General features: G+C 37.1%; 3 protein-coding genes across 3 annotated transcripts; 2 read left to right on the top strand and 1 right to left on the bottom strand.

Moving 5' to 3' along the window:
- Positions 1–7,563: 7,563 nt before the first annotated feature.
- On the bottom strand, positions 7,564–8,256 carry LOC117784326. Its single transcript, XM_034622034.1, has 3 exons — positions 8,119–8,256; positions 7,828–8,058; positions 7,564–7,771 (listed from the first exon to the last, which is right to left on the bottom strand). The coding sequence occupies exons 1-3, from the start codon at positions 8,240–8,242 to the stop codon at positions 7,632–7,634; spliced, it is 495 nt and encodes a 164-aa protein (XP_034477925.1). The 5' UTR covers positions 8,243–8,256; the 3' UTR covers positions 7,564–7,631.
- A 6,661-nt stretch (positions 8,257–14,917) lies between these two features.
- On the top strand, positions 14,918–15,663 carry LOC117785189. Its single transcript, XM_034623101.1, has 3 exons — positions 14,918–15,054; positions 15,118–15,357; positions 15,419–15,663. Exons 1-3 carry the CDS (start codon positions 14,967–14,969, stop codon positions 15,601–15,603), a joined length of 513 nt encoding a protein of 170 aa, XP_034478992.1. The 5' UTR covers positions 14,918–14,966; the 3' UTR covers positions 15,604–15,663.
- A 92-nt stretch (positions 15,664–15,755) lies between these two features.
- LOC117785190 lies at positions 15,756–16,664 on the top strand. The gene is made up of 3 exons (XM_034623102.1): positions 15,756–15,899; positions 15,957–16,190; positions 16,396–16,664. The coding sequence occupies exons 1-3, from the start codon at positions 15,812–15,814 to the stop codon at positions 16,560–16,562; spliced, it is 489 nt and encodes a 162-aa protein (XP_034478993.1). The 5' UTR covers positions 15,756–15,811; the 3' UTR covers positions 16,563–16,664.
- Positions 16,665–17,094: the final 430 nt, after the last annotated feature.

Genomic DNA, 17,094 nt, shown 5'->3' with positions numbered 1-17,094 from the left:
GCGTAGACTGGCGAATGTTTTGTTGCTCTGCGGCATGAGAGAGTTACGAGAGTGGAAACTTGTGAGCACACAGAGTGTTAAAGCAACGAGTAAAGAGTATAAACACACAAAACAACAGTAGTAAACACACCGAAACTTGAATGTCCTACTGCAAAAAAATTATATGTTGCAAATTTATATTATATATAAATTGTTTCTGTAGAAAAAATATATAAAAAATATTGTATTAAGATTCTACAAGTCAGAATCTATGAGTAAGTTAGTTATGGATTGAGGTAGCATTTGAATATTCATAAGGTTTAATTTACTTTAAGTGTATTTATTTTAGCCTGCATAATCAACGCGTCTACAATCTTACCTCCAGAATCTTGGTTTCCACAAACAATTCTAACACAATAATCAATGAAATCATCATTGTAACATTAAAAGTTATCATTGTTGATAATATCAGTATTGTGACATCTTGTCTTTTCATATTTGTCACAGCAATTCCTATAAATAGTATTTGACTGATAATCATTTGAAGATTGTCTGCTATTTCATGACAATAGGTGAAGTGAGCGATCGTTAATTAAATCATTTTAATATTTCTAATAAGCTCCGAGCATTAGGAGTTGTAATGAAAAGTACACATATTCCAATGAGTATGCGCCTAGCTTTAGGTTTTTTCCTATTATTAATTACTATAATTGTGTTGTTATGTTACTATTTTTTGTATTGTATGGATTCAACGCTTAAAAAAAAAAAAAAAAAAAAACCCAATGAGTTGCATATTGAGTTAGACTTTTATTGAAAGAATATTCACAGAGTGAGTGACCATTCGCCCAAAATGAAGGCTCAAAGTAGACTGTCGATCGCATGAATGCACATGTTGCGACATATTATTGCGAATGAGACAACAGAGAGAGAGAGAGAGAGAGAGGAAGAGAGGGAGAGAGAGATAATGATAAATTGGGAGAATAACGATCGAGATTTGCAGTGCCAAACATATGTGAATTCTCAAATAACAAAAACCAGAATGCTGAGTAAGAGAGCAGTTTTTGTAAACATGTGCTTTTTAAATGAGGTATGATCAAGTGATAAATGTTAATTAGTGTAGCTTGCTCTCAGTTAGTATTAGAGTCTGAAACAATAAACTTGTGTAAGCAATTTTTCAGCTGGTCAAGCTTGCAGCTTATTCGAAACAGGGTAACTGCCTGCCGAGCATTCAAATTTTGAGTTTAAATACAATAAAAATAACCATTTAAATGCTGAACTTTGGAATGCTGAATATGCAACTCGAAGCAAAAATTGCGTCACAAAAGTTTTTTTTAATCTGTAAGCCAATTACAATAATTGAAGTATATATTTAAATTTTATTTAGTATATTAATTTATTTGTATTATCAAATTGTATGCTGTGTAATAGTTAACGAACAATAAAAAAGGAATATGGATCATGAATTGTTGCAGATTTTCGAGTTGTATAAATAACAAAAACAACTGCAACAAGAGCAGCTCAAAATTGGTGTAAAATATTTCAGCGTGATATGAAAATGTAAAACCACAGAAACCAACAACAGTTGGCAGTTACACTGTCAGTGTGTGTGTGTGTGTGTGTGTGTAGAGAAAAGTTTAGTTGAGTTCACTTTAGTTAACTTGTAAAAGCAGCATCAACGGTCCTAGTTGATTGCTGTGCTTCAGCTGGATGGTTGGTTGCATGAAGCAATGCGGCGTGTGGCACAAACCAATGAACCACATAGTGCGGTATGCCCGCCCACACACACACATGTACACATGTCTACACACAAACAAACATAAGCGGCGCCTGCAAACGCTTAAGTAAGCGTGTAAATTATTTGAATTATTTATGAGGTGCAGCAGCAGCAACAACTGCAACTGTGACGACAACCGCAGCGAAAACATGCAAAAAGCTTAAAGCCATCTGAATGCACAGCTCGCCATATGCAACCAAATATACGAATACCCGTATCTGCTGCCTGCCCTTGCCCCAAATACTCCTTCCCCGTCGCTTGACACATTGGGAACCCGTAATTGCCGACACAGGCGACAAACTAAACATGCTAAATACTTACGACCACAGCGACAAAATCAGAATCTCTCACATTTAGTAAAATACACACAAAATTTTGGACAGATTCCAGTTTCAGCTACAGAGTCGAATACCGTGCCACCGTGCCACCATGCCACCGTGCTGTGGCAACATTTGAATCCCTCGACGGCGCTTAAACGTCGCCCGGACTCGACCATTTGCTCAGCATCGTCATGGCAGCTGATAAATGTGACGCAATTCGGACTGAAAAGCTAAAAGTTTTGGTCAGTTGTCTGTAAGTGGTAATTCCCAGCCGGAAAATTTATTAATAGGCCCAGTCCCAGGAGCATCGACAAGGACAACGACGAAAAGTAAATATATAAAATTACAAGTTAAAGTTTCACTCAAGTCAAGGAATTGAAAAAGTTTTTGTTGAAAAAATTAACGAGCAACTGCATTATCAGTTACACAGACTTAAAGGCAAGGCGTTTACTTAAAATAAACATATAATGATATATGTCATTTGCTAAACTTATGCATAATAATTTAAAAAAAATTTAAAATAAATACCTGAAAATACATGTGAGTCAGTTTTAATTTAAACTTAAACTAACATATGCTAAATATGTATATTTTACTTAAAATTATGAACCGTCTTTTTTAATATCATTTCAAAATATGAGTACAGAGAGACTTAAAGGCAAGGCGTTTACTTAAAATAAGCATATAATGACATATGTCATTTGCTAAACTTATGCATAATAATTTTAAAAAGTTAAAAAAAAGGCCTGAAAATTAATATGAGTCACTTTTAATTTTAACTTCAACTACTTAACTTATGCTAAATATGTATATTTTACTTAAAATAATGAACTGTCTTTCCAATATTATATCAAGAATTTTGAGTACAATTCCAAATCTCATTTTATTCAAGCCCATTTACGAAATGTTGATAAATAATTTCTAATTTTAAATTTATTAATTTATTATAAATATTAATATTTTTTTTTTAATATTTCCAGACATTTGTTAATAGAGACATCAACACAATTTCTTATGCCACAAGTTGACTTGCCAAATATTTTAAGGATACAGTTTGCTGTACGTGTGTATCTTTTGGATTGCTGCCTCCGGCTGTTGGCTGCTGTTTTGTAGGCAAATGTGCTCACATCACGCATACGACCCCTTGAACTTATGGCCACAAAATCTATCGCTGTGTGGGCGAGGGAAGCAGAGTCCTAGCTGGATCCTGCTGCCTGCCAATTGCACGCACTTTTGTCGTTCAATTTACTTGGTATTGCCACTGCCACAGCCAGTGGCAATGGCAATGGCAATGGTAATGGGAACGGCAATAGCAATGGCATTTTTGTGCTCCTAAGTGGCTCGGCGGCATGTCTAAGCCATGGCAAAGTGGCAAGTGGCAAGCAGCAAGTGTGTCGCTATTGCACGTGAGTTTGTTGTTGGGTTTGCAATAATTTGGCCCATTTGTTGACTGGCATTGAGTTTATTGAATTTGGCATTTGCATGTTATACGAGTTGAGCATGTGGAGCACATTCTGCTCCGTAAAGAAACCTACTCATTTTTTTTATTTGTCTATGTCGCTGCTGGAAGCTATTCAATTATCTCGTAGTAAATTTGGCAAATGAAGTTGTTTATTGTGCACGATGTTGGGCCAATTGAATTTGCTGCCTTAAATATGGCAATTGAACCAAGCAACCAGCTAAACGGTCCAATCATATGTTGTTGTAAGGATCTTGGGCATCGTCAGGTGTGCGTTCGCTGAAATTTAATTTCACAGCCAATTAAAAATGTTACACAGTGCGTATGATGAATTTCTTGCTGGCTGCCAACAGCTGCGGCTTTTGTGCCTCACGTGCGCCACTTGGCAACTTGGCAGCTTACCACCCCCCCCCCATCTACAACATGCCTCAAACCAAGATATTATTCGACTGAAAGCTGAATTTGAATACCCGTGTCGACGGCTCACTTCAATTTGATTTATGCTCGGACCAACAATACAACAACAACAGGGACAATAAACAAAAGGGGGCTGAAAAAATAACAAAATGAAGGCTCAGCAAAGTGCAAAAGCAAATTAATTATGCACATTAACTTTTGTCGCTTAATGCGCGTTGCAAGTTCGACGCTCCGAGGTGATCTGAATAAGCCAAAAGCTGAGACTGACCCAAAAGCCGTGTCCCCTATCCGTGCGGTTCTTGGTAAGCCTTAAGTGAGCCAAGGACTTTTTTGAAAAATGGTCGACGCCGCAGCAGAAGCCGCTTAATTAGTGCGTAATTTGTAAGTCTGCGCGCAACCAGCAGGAAAAAAAACACAAACAAACAAATCACAAAAGTTTTCGCAGAGCCCGAAAATTCCACAATGAGAGGTAAATATTAATTACGCAAATGGTAAATTTGTTGGCAGAGCGCAAGAGTAGACACAAAAGCACAAAAAGGAAAATAGAGGAAAAATGTAACTATAGTATAATAAATATATACTAATCAAAGGTATTACGAGTACTCATATTAACGTCAACTAAATTCTTAAATCCAAATAATCCTTTTCAAAAGAGCATCAGCAGTTGCGCTTGATTCTGTTGTTCGTCCTTTTTCCTTGCCTTTTGTTGTTGTGCATACAAATTTGTTTATTTTTAATTTCTGACACCGCTTTGAAGGCATTTCTACATTTATCTTATGCTTGATTGAGGTGCCCAAACCTCCGTATTTTCATTATATTCTTTTTACTTTCGTTTGTTTAGGTCAGAACTTCGTCCACCACAGACCACAACAACACCATCTCTGTGGATGTCACAGGTGTCAATTAGTGTATCCAATTTGCCATGCATTGACCACATCTGTGCTCTGATCCACAGCTGCCCCACACTCTGTGTGGCATGCCTTAAATTATGGTGAGAGAGTACGCTTCAACTTCCATTAAACTGGCACAGTTTTGGCTGCATGCAACAAATTCTAGAGTCGCATACTGAAACTTTAATTATGCGGCAGCCAGAGGCAAATTTCAAACTCTTTAAGGTGAGATTATTAACATAAATGCAATGAAATTATTTTGCGCAGTTTGCTCCCCATTAAAATGTTAATTAATGCCAATGCATCAGAGATAAAAGCAACTCCTGTTGTTGCCCCGTTGTGGCATCAACTAGCAATAATTAATTTGCAGCAAAAGTCAACTTGAAATAATTTCTATATTCTTTTGATATGCAACTTAAACAGTTGCTTTTTGCAGGGTATGCAGCTAGTCGAGCATTATATATTAATTTTTCTCTGCAGTTAAGCATGTGGTCGTTGTTTTTGTTTTGTTTTGTTTTGTTTTGATAAAGAAGGGATTGGACTTTAACAAGCGGCTCGTTAACGGATACCGCGCAATTACACTCGAAACGCTTTCAATTTAAAGTGCTCGGTCCGAGTTTGTATGCGCGGGTTGCAGGATGCTGACAGAGGTAGAGGCACCTGTTGCCACACATACACACACACACACACACAACACACACACACACATAACGCGACGCACTGACACACACACACACACATATCCACATGCACATCGGCTTCCATTGTGAGGCTAATTGCGCACAGAATGCAAAGGTTTTCGGTGCTTGGAGCTTCAAGTTCACTCGAGCAGCATTTTTGTTTATTATACCCTGAGCCCATTGAAAAAATGGGCAAAAAAGGGTGTAACAGGTTTGGCATAATGTATGTGACAGGCAGAAGGGGGCATGGCAGACTCAATTAAGTGTATATGTTCTTGCTCAGGATCAACAGCCGAGTCGGTCTAGTCCTGTCCGTCTGTCTGTCCGTCTGTCTGTCTGTCTGTCCGTCTGTTTGAATGCGTCGATCTCGGAGACCATAAGAGCTAGAGACTTCAAACTTGGTAAGGAAGTTCCTGGATAACGTACGCAGCTCAATATTATTTTTTTTTTGGATCGGACCTCTAAATCATAAAGCTGCCCTAGGAACGATAGATAGAAAACGAAGTTTTAGTATGAAAAACTTCTTGGTTTTTTTAGATATCTCAACCAATCTGACACAATATAAATTTGTGGTTGGCACTATCCATCCTGGCCAAATTTGGTTGGACAATTATATCATATAGACGCTCAGTCGAAAATCAAGTTGTAATATGAAAAAGTTTTTTGTTTTTAAAGATATCTTGACCAAACTTATAGAATATGCATTTAAGTTTGTGTTATTCATCCTGACCATATTTGGTTCTAATCGGTCCACTATATCATATAGCTGTCAAAGGACCAATCGGTCGAAAATCAACTTCTTATACAGAGTACCTGTTCTCAGGGTATCCCACTGTCGAGCGTGCTCGACTCTAGCCGCAACTTACACTTGTTTTTTTTTTTTATTCTGTCTTTTATATGTATAGTGTGTGTGTGACATGCAGTTGCTCTGTTCACTGGTTAGCTTTTGGCTTGAACACGGAGTCGGTTTTTGCCTGCGGCACAAAATAAATCAAAATTGCTTTGGCTTATTATTTTCATAGCTCAGCATTTTGGGCAAACAAATTAATTTTTCTTTCTCGATTTACGCCAGATACTTTAAGATAAGACTGAAGATTGCGTTGTGACGTGTTGATATTTGTAATCAAATGTTGACAAGTATATTTTAATTATTAAAATAGAAAAGACTGTACTCAGTCAATTCTTTAAAATGACTTTCTTTTTTTAGAGAATTATTTTTAAATTGCCGATGGATAAATTTTAATCTGTAAGAATAATTGTGGTTTGTTAGAAATAATCAGTGGAAGCAAGCGATAAAATGAAATACAAATTAAGGGAAATAGATTTCTTCTAGTGTATTCTATTTTCTTTATTTGCTTATTCAAGAATCGAATAATCTTAACTTTGTGTTTACTTAATTCCTATGCGAGCTTCAACTTTGGATAAAATAATAATTGTGGCCGCTAGCGCCAATGGACGCCGTTTCCGGCTTTCAGTTTGTTTTTCCTTAGAGCTTCCTTAGAGCGTCCTCTTCCCCCTCCCCCTCGGTGACCAACGTCCTTCGCATATTTGTACACTGCACTGCAAGTTTTGCTGTGTAATTTTAATTTTCGAACGTCAGCGCTAAGCCTCAGGGCAGCAGAAGTTCTACGGGGGAGAAGGGGAATAGATGAGAGGGCAGAGGGAAAGAAGACATCGTTATTGCAAGTGGGTTTTTGGGCATTGAGTTGGAGCTCAAGGACTTTGATAGACGTACGCATGCCCCCGACTGCCGTTTATTGCTCATATTTCATATTTGCCACATTTTTGCCATTTTTCCTATTTTCCCATTTTCGCGTTGCAAATGAAAATGAAATTTTTAATAAAAGCGATTCGGGATGTTTTCATTGTGCCAATGCTGTTGATGTGTTATACTTATATCCTTTATGGGAAAGCTTATCAAGAGACTAAGATTTGCACAGTTGGACTGTGAAAGAATCATCAATTTTTGCCTCAACCATCATCTTGTTGCAACTGCAACATCTGTGGTGCAACACCATTTTCCCACTCAGAAACCAGGAATGACTTTCAGCTCTTAACTGAAGCGACTTCAACTTTATTTCGCGATATTATTCGATTGATCAAAGTTGAAGCTTAAGATTTCAATGAGATGACCAAGTTTTGCAAGGTGGCATCATAAGTTGGTGGCTGCTTAGCTTCCAGTGCATCCACAGAACCCTGAGTAAGCTCTACAAACTCCTTGTACATGATGCTCATCAAATAGGCAACGCCAACTGCAATTGTTAGTTTACAGAAAGAATTTCTTATGAATTTATATTGGAATACTCACCAGCAGATATAGGCAACACAAAGATCTCCCAGATCTCATAAAAGGGATAATAACTAAAAAAATAGCTCAAGATTATATAGATTAGCGAGGCGAAGAAGGTCGACGTTATGCCCAACCAGAGTTTAAAGAAATTAGCCTTATGTGAGGGATGGGCTTTCAAAATACCAAAGAGCATAAATACAGTTACCGTAACCTGAGCAGCTCGCAAAATTGTCAGAATATCCGGTTGACCTTTTACAAATAAATTAAGCTATAAGTTCTAAAATTTTTAGCAATCTATTTGCTGCTTACTAAGAGGAGGCAAGAATCCAGTGGCCAAAGCCAAACTCATTACAATGAGCACAATTGATATTTGGATATTTCGCTTGCTTAACAACATTTTGCAACAATGATTCCCGAGCAACTGAAATGACATCACCAATTTGTCTGGAGCTGTTCTTTAAACGAGTATGGTTGCCACATTTGGTACACTTTTTCGTTTATTTGCCAACATAATACATTTCTGTGTACTCCTAGCTTATTTATATTTAATAAACGTTTTCCAAATTATTTTACATATACTGGTAAATACTTTTGTTGGTTATAACTATGATCTGCACATTAATGTAAATGTTTCCTATAATGTGGATCTCGAATTGAGAGTATTGAAAGATTATAAAATAACATAAAAATATAAAATTAAATAAATATTGCCTATCAATATTATAAGTTTCTATATAAGAAATTGGTGCACTTTTTTCGAAAACTGATAATTTTACAAAAAAAAGGTAGTGTAAAATATTTTGCAGCAGTGGCAACTCTGCATACGAGCAAATTATCATTAGAGAGACAAATCGATTTGTAGAGAGGGAGACAGAATATTCGACGAGCATAGAGAGTGTCTCATTAAATTGACGACTATTAAATACCCTTTAGCTTCACAATCAGTTAAAAATAAAAGATAAAAAATCCAACTCTTGCACCCAAAATATACAACAATTTCTATAAAAAAAAAACAATTTAAAAACATTAAACTAAACTCTATTTTAAAGTGATGAACTAACTTCTAGGTATTTAAAAATTTATATTATTTCTAATTTCTCATATGCCAGTGTAAAAGGTAGAGAGAGATTGCGTGTTTACTTTCTGCTATCTGACTTTCTGTATAATTATTTGTATATATGTACATGTACATAAATATGTATACACTTATACAAATGCCTCGCAAACTCTCTTTGCTCTCTCAATACATGTATACAGTATGTTCTATGAAATATGATAAATATTAACACTCTCAAATTCATTTACTAAACAGAACTTGCGTGAGTGTATTTCACAATAGGCAGTAATTATAATGTTTGACTCTTTTGCAGTTCAAAAAATATTTTCCATGCGCAATTTATATGTCTGCTTTTCGACCTTAATCGGTTAATTGTTTTAGAGAGCTGCTGATGTGTAACATTTACTTAAGTTAAATTCTACAATGATTTTTATTATTTATTATTTAATGTGAGTACACTCACACTTTTTTACTCAATTTACAATATTTATTTACTAGTTATTAAAGTATGTTTTGAATTTTAAAGGTTTATTGAATAAACTTTTCAATTGGTTCTTTACATATCGAATAAGTCGTTCAAAATATGCGATGAATGACGCCAAGGTTGCCATATGCATTTTGCTTTCAGTCAATTTTCGACTTCTTAGTGAACCCAGTCACATACACACACACACACACACACACACACACACACTCCAATGGCTTATGCAACAGTTACTGTTGCATGCAACGTCAGCTGCATCAACAAAATCATCTATGGCGCTCCCTACAGGAATCAGCAATCAGTATGCAGTTGCATGTGGCATTTAGGGGAGCACGAGGTATGTATTTATAGGAGAGCGGCAAGGAGCATATCATATGGCACATTTGCTCATCAAGATGCAACAACTTCTCGTAATTGAATGTCATATGACTGACACAATGTCAGTTTGCTGCCCGTCGCCTTAGCCCAACCTGATGTTGGCATCCCTGCAGCTCCAGCTTCAGCTTCAGCTCCTTCTTAAGCTGCATCTAGTTGCTGCCATGTCGACTTAGTCACGTGTGAAATTAATTTGTAATGACTGCGAGCATGTGGAGCAATCAGCGTCATTTGCATATGCCTTATGCTAAATAAAAGATGTATCTGCAAGCCGGACCTATTCTAGTTCTATCCATTCTGCACTTCAGTGACACAGCTGCAGATTGACCCGAGTGCCAATCAGTTTGGCCAGCTTTGAGACATGATCTGCTACCACTTGGCTTACTGAGCACTCAAACTTTGGCCCTCAATTGGATTCTGAGCGCTGATAAGTTTTCATTTCGTGGCGACTGAAGGCATGTTCTACCCTAGAAATTGCCATTGGGTTTGTCTTTGTTTCTGCTGCGGTTCTCTTGTATAGTTCGTAGTACCTGGAAGCGTGTTTGAAACTTTTGCCGAACTTAATTTTGTAAATTGTTCACAAATTTGGGGAATTGCAATTACTTTGTGATTTTGGCAAAGAGGCGAAAAGTTTGGACGCAACGAATGCGATTTGAAGGTGCATTGAAACTGTAACCAAGTTAAATTGGAATTGCATTAAAATTGTGCCTCGACTCGAATGCAATTTATTTCCAACTTTGACTCCGTCACAGAGCCTAAGGCGCAAAACTTTTCACACTCAAAATCGAAATCGAAGTCGAACTTAAGACGCCAACCAACTTCAAATGCGTCAAGCGAAGGCAACAGGTTCAAATTGGCGCAATCTCTACACCGCATGCTGAGACAACAAGTCAGCGGGAATAGAGAATAGAGAATAGAGAATAGTTGAAGCAGCTGATCTGTCAAGGACAAAGGCTACAAGGATAGCAGGATAAAAGTATATCAGGGGAAGGCAACTGAATCCGAGCCGGCTGACACAAATTGCTGCAAACACCTTGGCAGGCAAAAAATTGGAACTGAGTAGACAACTTACGTGTAAAGCGCAAAAGGCAAAAAACAGAATGATGTGGGCGGAAATGGATGCTGGGTGAGAGCGCAAGAAGGGGGAGAGGGGCACTGAGGCTGGCCACGTTGCATGTCTACTTAAAAGTTTTTTCAAAGCACTGCTTATGGCACGTGCTGTCAGTTGGACCGTAGGAGAGAAAGAGAGAAGACCAGGAGCGGATCTAGATACTGGAAGGCAGGGGTAGGGGAGAAAGGGGAAGGGGAAGGGAGAGTGGCGCAAGCAAAGCGTATTAAAATACAAAGCAGCATCATTAAATGTTAAAAGTTGCCTTTGGGCAAAATGGCAGCACGGAAAGCAGGTAAAAATAATAAAGAAAAAAAGGAACTACAAGTGCCTGGACTGGCAGCATAAAAAAAAAACCACTTAAAACAACGACAACGACAACGATAACTACAACAGCAGGAACAATCAGGCAACCAGGCAACGGCAAGGACAATGCAATGCACACGGCCAGGAAATTACGCAAGCATCAAGTGCATTACTCAGGTGAGTTAAAATTCCCCAAAGCATACAAAAGCAAAAAAATGCATTTGCAAGCTGTTAATAATTATAATTGAAAATGTGCAACAACAACAACAGCAACAGCAACTGGCACTACATTTACAAAGACAATGAGAGAAAAAAGCCACATGGGATAATACGGGTATGCACATTGCGTATACGCCGCATGTGAGCATCAATGTCTCACAGCTATGGCCAAAAGGCATTGTGTTTGCTGCTGCTTTGGTTAATGCAACCACAAAGTAAATTGCAATCAGCAATCAACTGGAAACCGCACAGGTAACTGCTAAAAGCCAAAAGCATTTTTGGCTACATTCCAAACTGAATGTGTCAATGGAAACCAAAGACTATTTGTTGCTATTGTCTTGACCAAGGACGTTTGCTGTTGGACTACATATCGATTGTAGATAACTCAAGCAGATGCGAATTGAATAATTTGAGGCGTCGCTTGAATGCGTGCGACATGTGGCATGTGGCACCTATCGCTTTGAAATACGATGTTTGGTGTTCTGGTTTATGTTCTTAGCGCCTTTTGTTCCATCTTCAAGCACACACAGTCCACTTCCGACTCACTTTCCGACTCCTAGAGTAACCTTGAAGTTGCCTGACAATAAATCCCTCACAGTGCCAAGTGGAATAACGCTGAGAGCAGACGGCGGCATCATAAAATTTGTGGACAGTTCGCAGTCCAAAGACTAAACAGAAGTCTTAGTCAGGTGTTGAATCGGAAGAACTTATGCACTGCATCAAAATGTTATAAAAAGTAAATGTAACCAAACAATTGCTTTACTAATTCAGCAAAGATATTAACTCTTTTAAATTCATATTTTTATAGCCAACATTTTCTTTTGAAATAAATAACAAAATATTTTTTTTAAACGTCTACACTTTAATGCAGGGCATTCACGAGTCGACTTTTCTGAGTTATCTCTCAGCTTTGCATTAAAAATCGCTTTTATCGCTTAGATTTTCATATTTTACTTGGGGTCCTGGAGGGGCTAATTTGAATTCAATGCAGCTGTCTAATATTAAAAGGCATTAAAAAGGCAACGAACCAAAAATTGTTTCACTTTGCCAGTTGCCCGAGTGTGGAACATAAATTGGCAAATAAAATTGTTTCATTTCAAATCGTTGTAATTATGTTGACGCTGTTTTATGACTAACACGCATACACTAATCTATACAGTCGTATGTGTGTGTGTGTGTGTGCGAGCTAAAAGTGTGTGTAACATTTTATAGCAAATTAAATTTTATTAGCGCACAATGTGCTTTGACTTTTCCCCCCTTTAGCTGGATTACGTGTGCCAGCTCAAATAGTACGATGTGGAAAGGTTTGGAAAGTTGCAACTTTTAGCTATTGTTTGGAGGGTTGTGGACTGTGGGATTACAGGTGTGCTACAGTGGGTGCTCAGCGTGCTGTCGTTTCGAGTAGTTGTCATTGTCATTGTCCTTATCAACGGCGACAACAAAAAAGTTTTCTGCAAAACATCTTACAAGTGCCAGGAAATGCGTAACTCTATGCCTGGTTCAAGACCTTTGTGTGTGTGTGTTGAGTGTGTAACCTTTTTGCTGCTACTGCCGAGCATTATGATGAGTTTTGCTTTTGCCAGACTAAGGCTAAACTCGTAAATACCTTCATTATCGTTAAATCATGCTGAGAGCTAAACTCGTACTCCACTCAACTGAATTGAGGTTGTGCCTTGCCTTTTATTTGCCCTTTATTTTTCTCCGGCAAAAGAAGGACTGTTGTCTCTTCGGCTTTGTGCCCGGCTCATGTGGACTTTTAAATAGATTTAAATGCGCATTTAAATGATATAAATGAGCAGCCCAGTCCAATTCGTATTGCTTCAATCCTCACATCTCACAACTTTGAATGGCAGCTGATACTTTAACCACATTTCCAGCCCAGAAAGAGAGCGTCTCATTGGCAACTGCAATGAACTCATTTATCAGACAGACAGCTCGGGGGAACCACCTTGTTCCAAGGGTGCCAAGGGTGCCATTTATTCATTTTTATTCCGACCTTAACCGCTCACCTTTGAGTCACTCTAGCTGAGAGCCTGCCAAAATGTTTGCTAATGGCAAAACTTTTGCTCAATTTTTACATTCACGCCTAATAAACTAGCAAATTAATATACAATCGGCAAAAGCAACAAAAAATCAAAATACAAACAATAAGAAAAAGAAAAGAAAACGTAAACAAAGACGAAACTCACCACGTAACAATAAACAAAAGTTTTCGTTTCCTTTTACTTTTCAACTTTTCAACCAAACAAGAAATTAAGAAAATACACTTTGCAAAACTGTCAAAACTTAAGTTTAGCTATTAACTAAAAATTAGTTTTAATTACATTTATAGTTGTTTTAAACTAGCGTTAGTTTGATATATTAGAGACAGACTCATAATTAAAGTTTTTGAGATTAAGCTACAATAACGTTGAGCTGTAAAGCTAGACAATTATAAAATAACAATGATATGAATAATAATAATAAAATTAATCAGTCTTTAAAGTCTGTTTGAAAGGAGACGTGTTTTCTTCTGCCTCCCAGTTTTGGGTTTATTTATGGCTTACTCTCTACCAAAAAAAACCAACAATTTGAACATCATAAAAATGCAATTAGATGAAATTTATGATGATTTTAGGGGGATGTTAATTACAAATATTTATAAATTACACATGCCAGTGACGTCGAAATTTCTGTAATGGCTTCACACACACAGACACACATACACACATACAGTTACAGATACTTAGAAATGCAGTGAGCTGTCTATGTGTGTGTTTGAGGGGAAAAACAAATTTTAATTAAAAAGTAAATTCGTTGAAAAGTTGCGATCAACTTTCGCTGCCGGCTTGAAATGAAAAACTTGAAAATGTTTCCACTTTAAGGATTTTCACATGCACATCCTGCACCTGTTAATATAGTAGGCGGCCAATTTAACAACTTGGCTCTCGCTAAATGTAAAAATAATTGCCAATAAAACCCAAAAACAAAAGTTTTCTATGCACAAATAGCAAAAGTTGAGCCATCAAATGAACATGAATGCACAATGTGCCCCACACTTTGTCCATGTGTGTGTGTGTGTGTGTGTGTGTGTGTGTGTGTGTGTGTGTCAGTATGTGTGCTTCATTTAGTTATGCATTCATTTTGCTTTATGAACTTTTCACAGCTTTGGTATCAACTAAAAAGCCAAAGTGTGTGACCAATTGAATTTCTTATGAATTCAACTTTTAACTTTTTGGTCAAATGGGTTGCCAAAAAGCTAATATGTCTCTAGCAGAAAATCAGTCAAACAAAATGTGCATATAATTTTTGTTGATTAAAGACTTATAGAACAGATGAGGAGCAATTTAATAATTTATTACATTTTTTAAATACTATTCCATTAACAACATTGATGTTTTTTTACAATTCTTAACAACTAAAAATTTAATTATCATCAAAGCTTTTTTTTTTTATATGTATATTGAAAGCTATTTGTCTGCAGAGAGCTATCTCAGAAAGTTGTGCTCTGCAACGATAAGATAAGTAATAGAGAAAACAATATATTGGGAGAAAAGCCAAACGAGATTACTCATTTAATAATGTTTATACTTTTGCCAATTCAGTTCCATTTTAATCGCTGAATCGAAATGTTGTTGAATAAGACATACAGACATGTGGCAATCGGCCTGATTGTCATGGGATTGGCTTTGGTCACGTTTGCCTATCCCTATCAGTGTAAGCCATTTAGATATTATGGATTTCATTTAGTTTACTTTCAATATGATTACCATTTTGCAGTGCAGGGTTTCTTAAATGTTATTCAAGGACTGCAGGGGACGGCAACAGTGGCTCTGCTCTTTGGCATTCTCAAGAAGGATCCAATTCATAAGGATAAATTCCTGCTCTTCTGGCTTGTCTCCACGGCAGTCTTCTTCTTTTCACTCTTCTTCTGCAGTTTCAACTATATAAGTAACGACTTTTACGCGTACTACTTTTTCAGTTCATTAATGACTCTTCTGGCCCAGTGGATAGCTACAGGTAAGTTGTACTTACTTATGAATGTCTGCATTTGATAGCAACAACAATCTGTTTATTACAGCTGCCGTGGGGTGTTTTATGTACCTCATGTATCAGGAATATGTAGAGCTCACGGAAAACAACAGAGTAGCCGGACTCTCCCTGTCAACGGCCAATGTAATCAGTCCGACATTTGAGACAAAGGAAACCCCTCCGCCGTATATTGCCCCCACCTCAGAGAATTTGACGGTTTCGATTCAGAGTTAAGATAAGAGATTATCTTGTATATTGTACGGAAAATTAAATAAAAGTTGTTTCGACCAGAGCAATTAAGAGAGCGCTAGTAAATATGAGAGAGATAAAAAGAGAGAGAGAAAGAGAGATATAGATTAATAAAGTGGAAGAATGGGATCATGCAATGTGTTTGGAATTCCTTTGTTTAATTGTTCAGTTCTGTTCGAATCGTTGACTGAAAATGTGGCTGACTAAACCTAACACGCAAATTGCAATTGGCCTAATAGTTTTTGGCATAGCCATGACTACAAATGCCCAGCCTTTTCATTGTAAGTACACAAATGTTATTCAAATTCGTTATAATTATAATTGTTTTTGCTTGTTAGGGAATGAATATTTGCAGCTAATGCGTGAGCTGCAATTTGTGGCAACTTTGGGACTGGCCTTTGGCATTTTTAAGGCCCATTCAAAGCATACGGATAAATTTCTGCTTCTTTGGCTGGTCATCACAGCATTCTGCTTTCTCTCATTGTTGAATGCAGGTTTAATGCATTGGTGTCAACATTTGAGATATGGTAGTGGATCTTTTATCTGGACTCTTCTTCCTTGGACATTTGCAGGTAAGATTGAGTCTTATTTATTTATGACTTTATACAGTATATTGTGATCAGTTGTAGCCTCAACTTTCACACAGCAATATTGTATAATGTGCATTTATTGCATAGAATAACACTAAAATATTCGTAAATTTTGACAAGTAATTTTTAATTATACATTTGTCGACATGCAATTACAATTAAATAAATTACATTATTTTTTTTACAGCTGGTGTGGCTTATTTGTGGAATATCATATACAAGGACTACGTGGAATTGAAATTCGGAGCTGATGATCCGGTCGATAAAGACGTCGTGACTCCAGAACAGACGCCATCGAAATATCCCAATCCGGAGAGTCTGACAATCTTGGTGCATGGAAAACGAATGAAGTAGTTTCAATATTGCAACATTTAAATTATTGTGTTTAAATCGAAATGTGTGTATTTACTTTAATATTAATATCTAACAAAATATAGCAGGACAACTTTCACTTGACTGTCACCGGATGCAGTTGAAAGCTCAACAAAGTTGCATATGATACTGCTTGTTGCAAGTACATCATTTGATTTGGGGGCACAGAGAGCGGGGGCAAGTGCGAGGATAAAACGCGAAATGATTAAGCGTAATTGTTAGTTAAAGTTGAGCTGCTAATTAGAGGGGCAACTACTTGTGGCAATGTGGCAATGTGGCATTAACAACTTGACGTTCGCCTTATGTGATCATTTTAATTAAAAATCGTCTGTTTCCATGTGCTGACTGCCACTTCACGCTGAAAAGTTGCCTCAAACTTTGTACACTTTTATGCTGCTCCAATTTGCATTTGCCACTTGCCTCCTGCCACTTGCCACTTGCCACTTGTCTTGTGTGGCATTTAATTAGCTGAAATTAGAATTTTTGTACACAATTTAAATTTTGTATAAATTTG

This window comes from Drosophila innubila, assembly GCF_004354385.1.
Source record: "Drosophila innubila isolate TH190305 chromosome 2R unlocalized genomic scaffold, UK_Dinn_1.0 1_C_2R, whole genome shotgun sequence".
In the NCBI taxonomy this organism is placed as follows: domain Eukaryota; kingdom Metazoa; phylum Arthropoda; class Insecta; order Diptera; family Drosophilidae; genus Drosophila; species Drosophila innubila.
Note: the sequence above shows the minus strand (reverse complement) of the source record. Positions and strands in the feature narration are given on the sequence as shown.

Excerpts from the sequence above, each read along its gene's own strand:
- LOC117784326 (XM_034622034.1), bottom strand. The coding sequence starts at position 8,242 with ATGTCATTTCAGTTGCTCGGGAATCATTGTTGCAAAATGTTGTTAAGC. Across the intron at positions 8,059-8,118 it reads TGGATTCTTGCCTCCTCTTA|GTCAACCGGATATTCTGACA; the intron begins GTAAGCAGCAAA and ends TATTTGTAAAAG. Across the intron at positions 7,772-7,827 it reads TGTGTTGCCTATATCTGCTG|TTGGCGTTGCCTATTTGATG; the intron begins GTGAGTATTCCA and ends TAACAATTGCAG.
- LOC117785190 (XM_034623102.1), top strand. The coding sequence starts at position 15,812 with ATGTGGCTGACTAAACCTAACACGCAAATTGCAATTGGCCTAATAGTT. Across the intron at positions 15,900-15,956 it reads AAATGCCCAGCCTTTTCATT|GGAATGAATATTTGCAGCTA; the intron begins GTAAGTACACAA and ends TTTGCTTGTTAG. Across the intron at positions 16,191-16,395 it reads TCTTCCTTGGACATTTGCAG|CTGGTGTGGCTTATTTGTGG; the intron begins GTAAGATTGAGT and ends TTTTTTTTACAG.
- LOC117785189 (XM_034623101.1), top strand. The coding sequence starts at position 14,967 with ATGTTGTTGAATAAGACATACAGACATGTGGCAATCGGCCTGATTGTC. Across the intron at positions 15,055-15,117 it reads GTTTGCCTATCCCTATCAGT|TGCAGGGTTTCTTAAATGTT; the intron begins GTAAGCCATTTA and ends ACCATTTTGCAG. Across the intron at positions 15,358-15,418 it reads GGCCCAGTGGATAGCTACAG|CTGCCGTGGGGTGTTTTATG; the intron begins GTAAGTTGTACT and ends TGTTTATTACAG.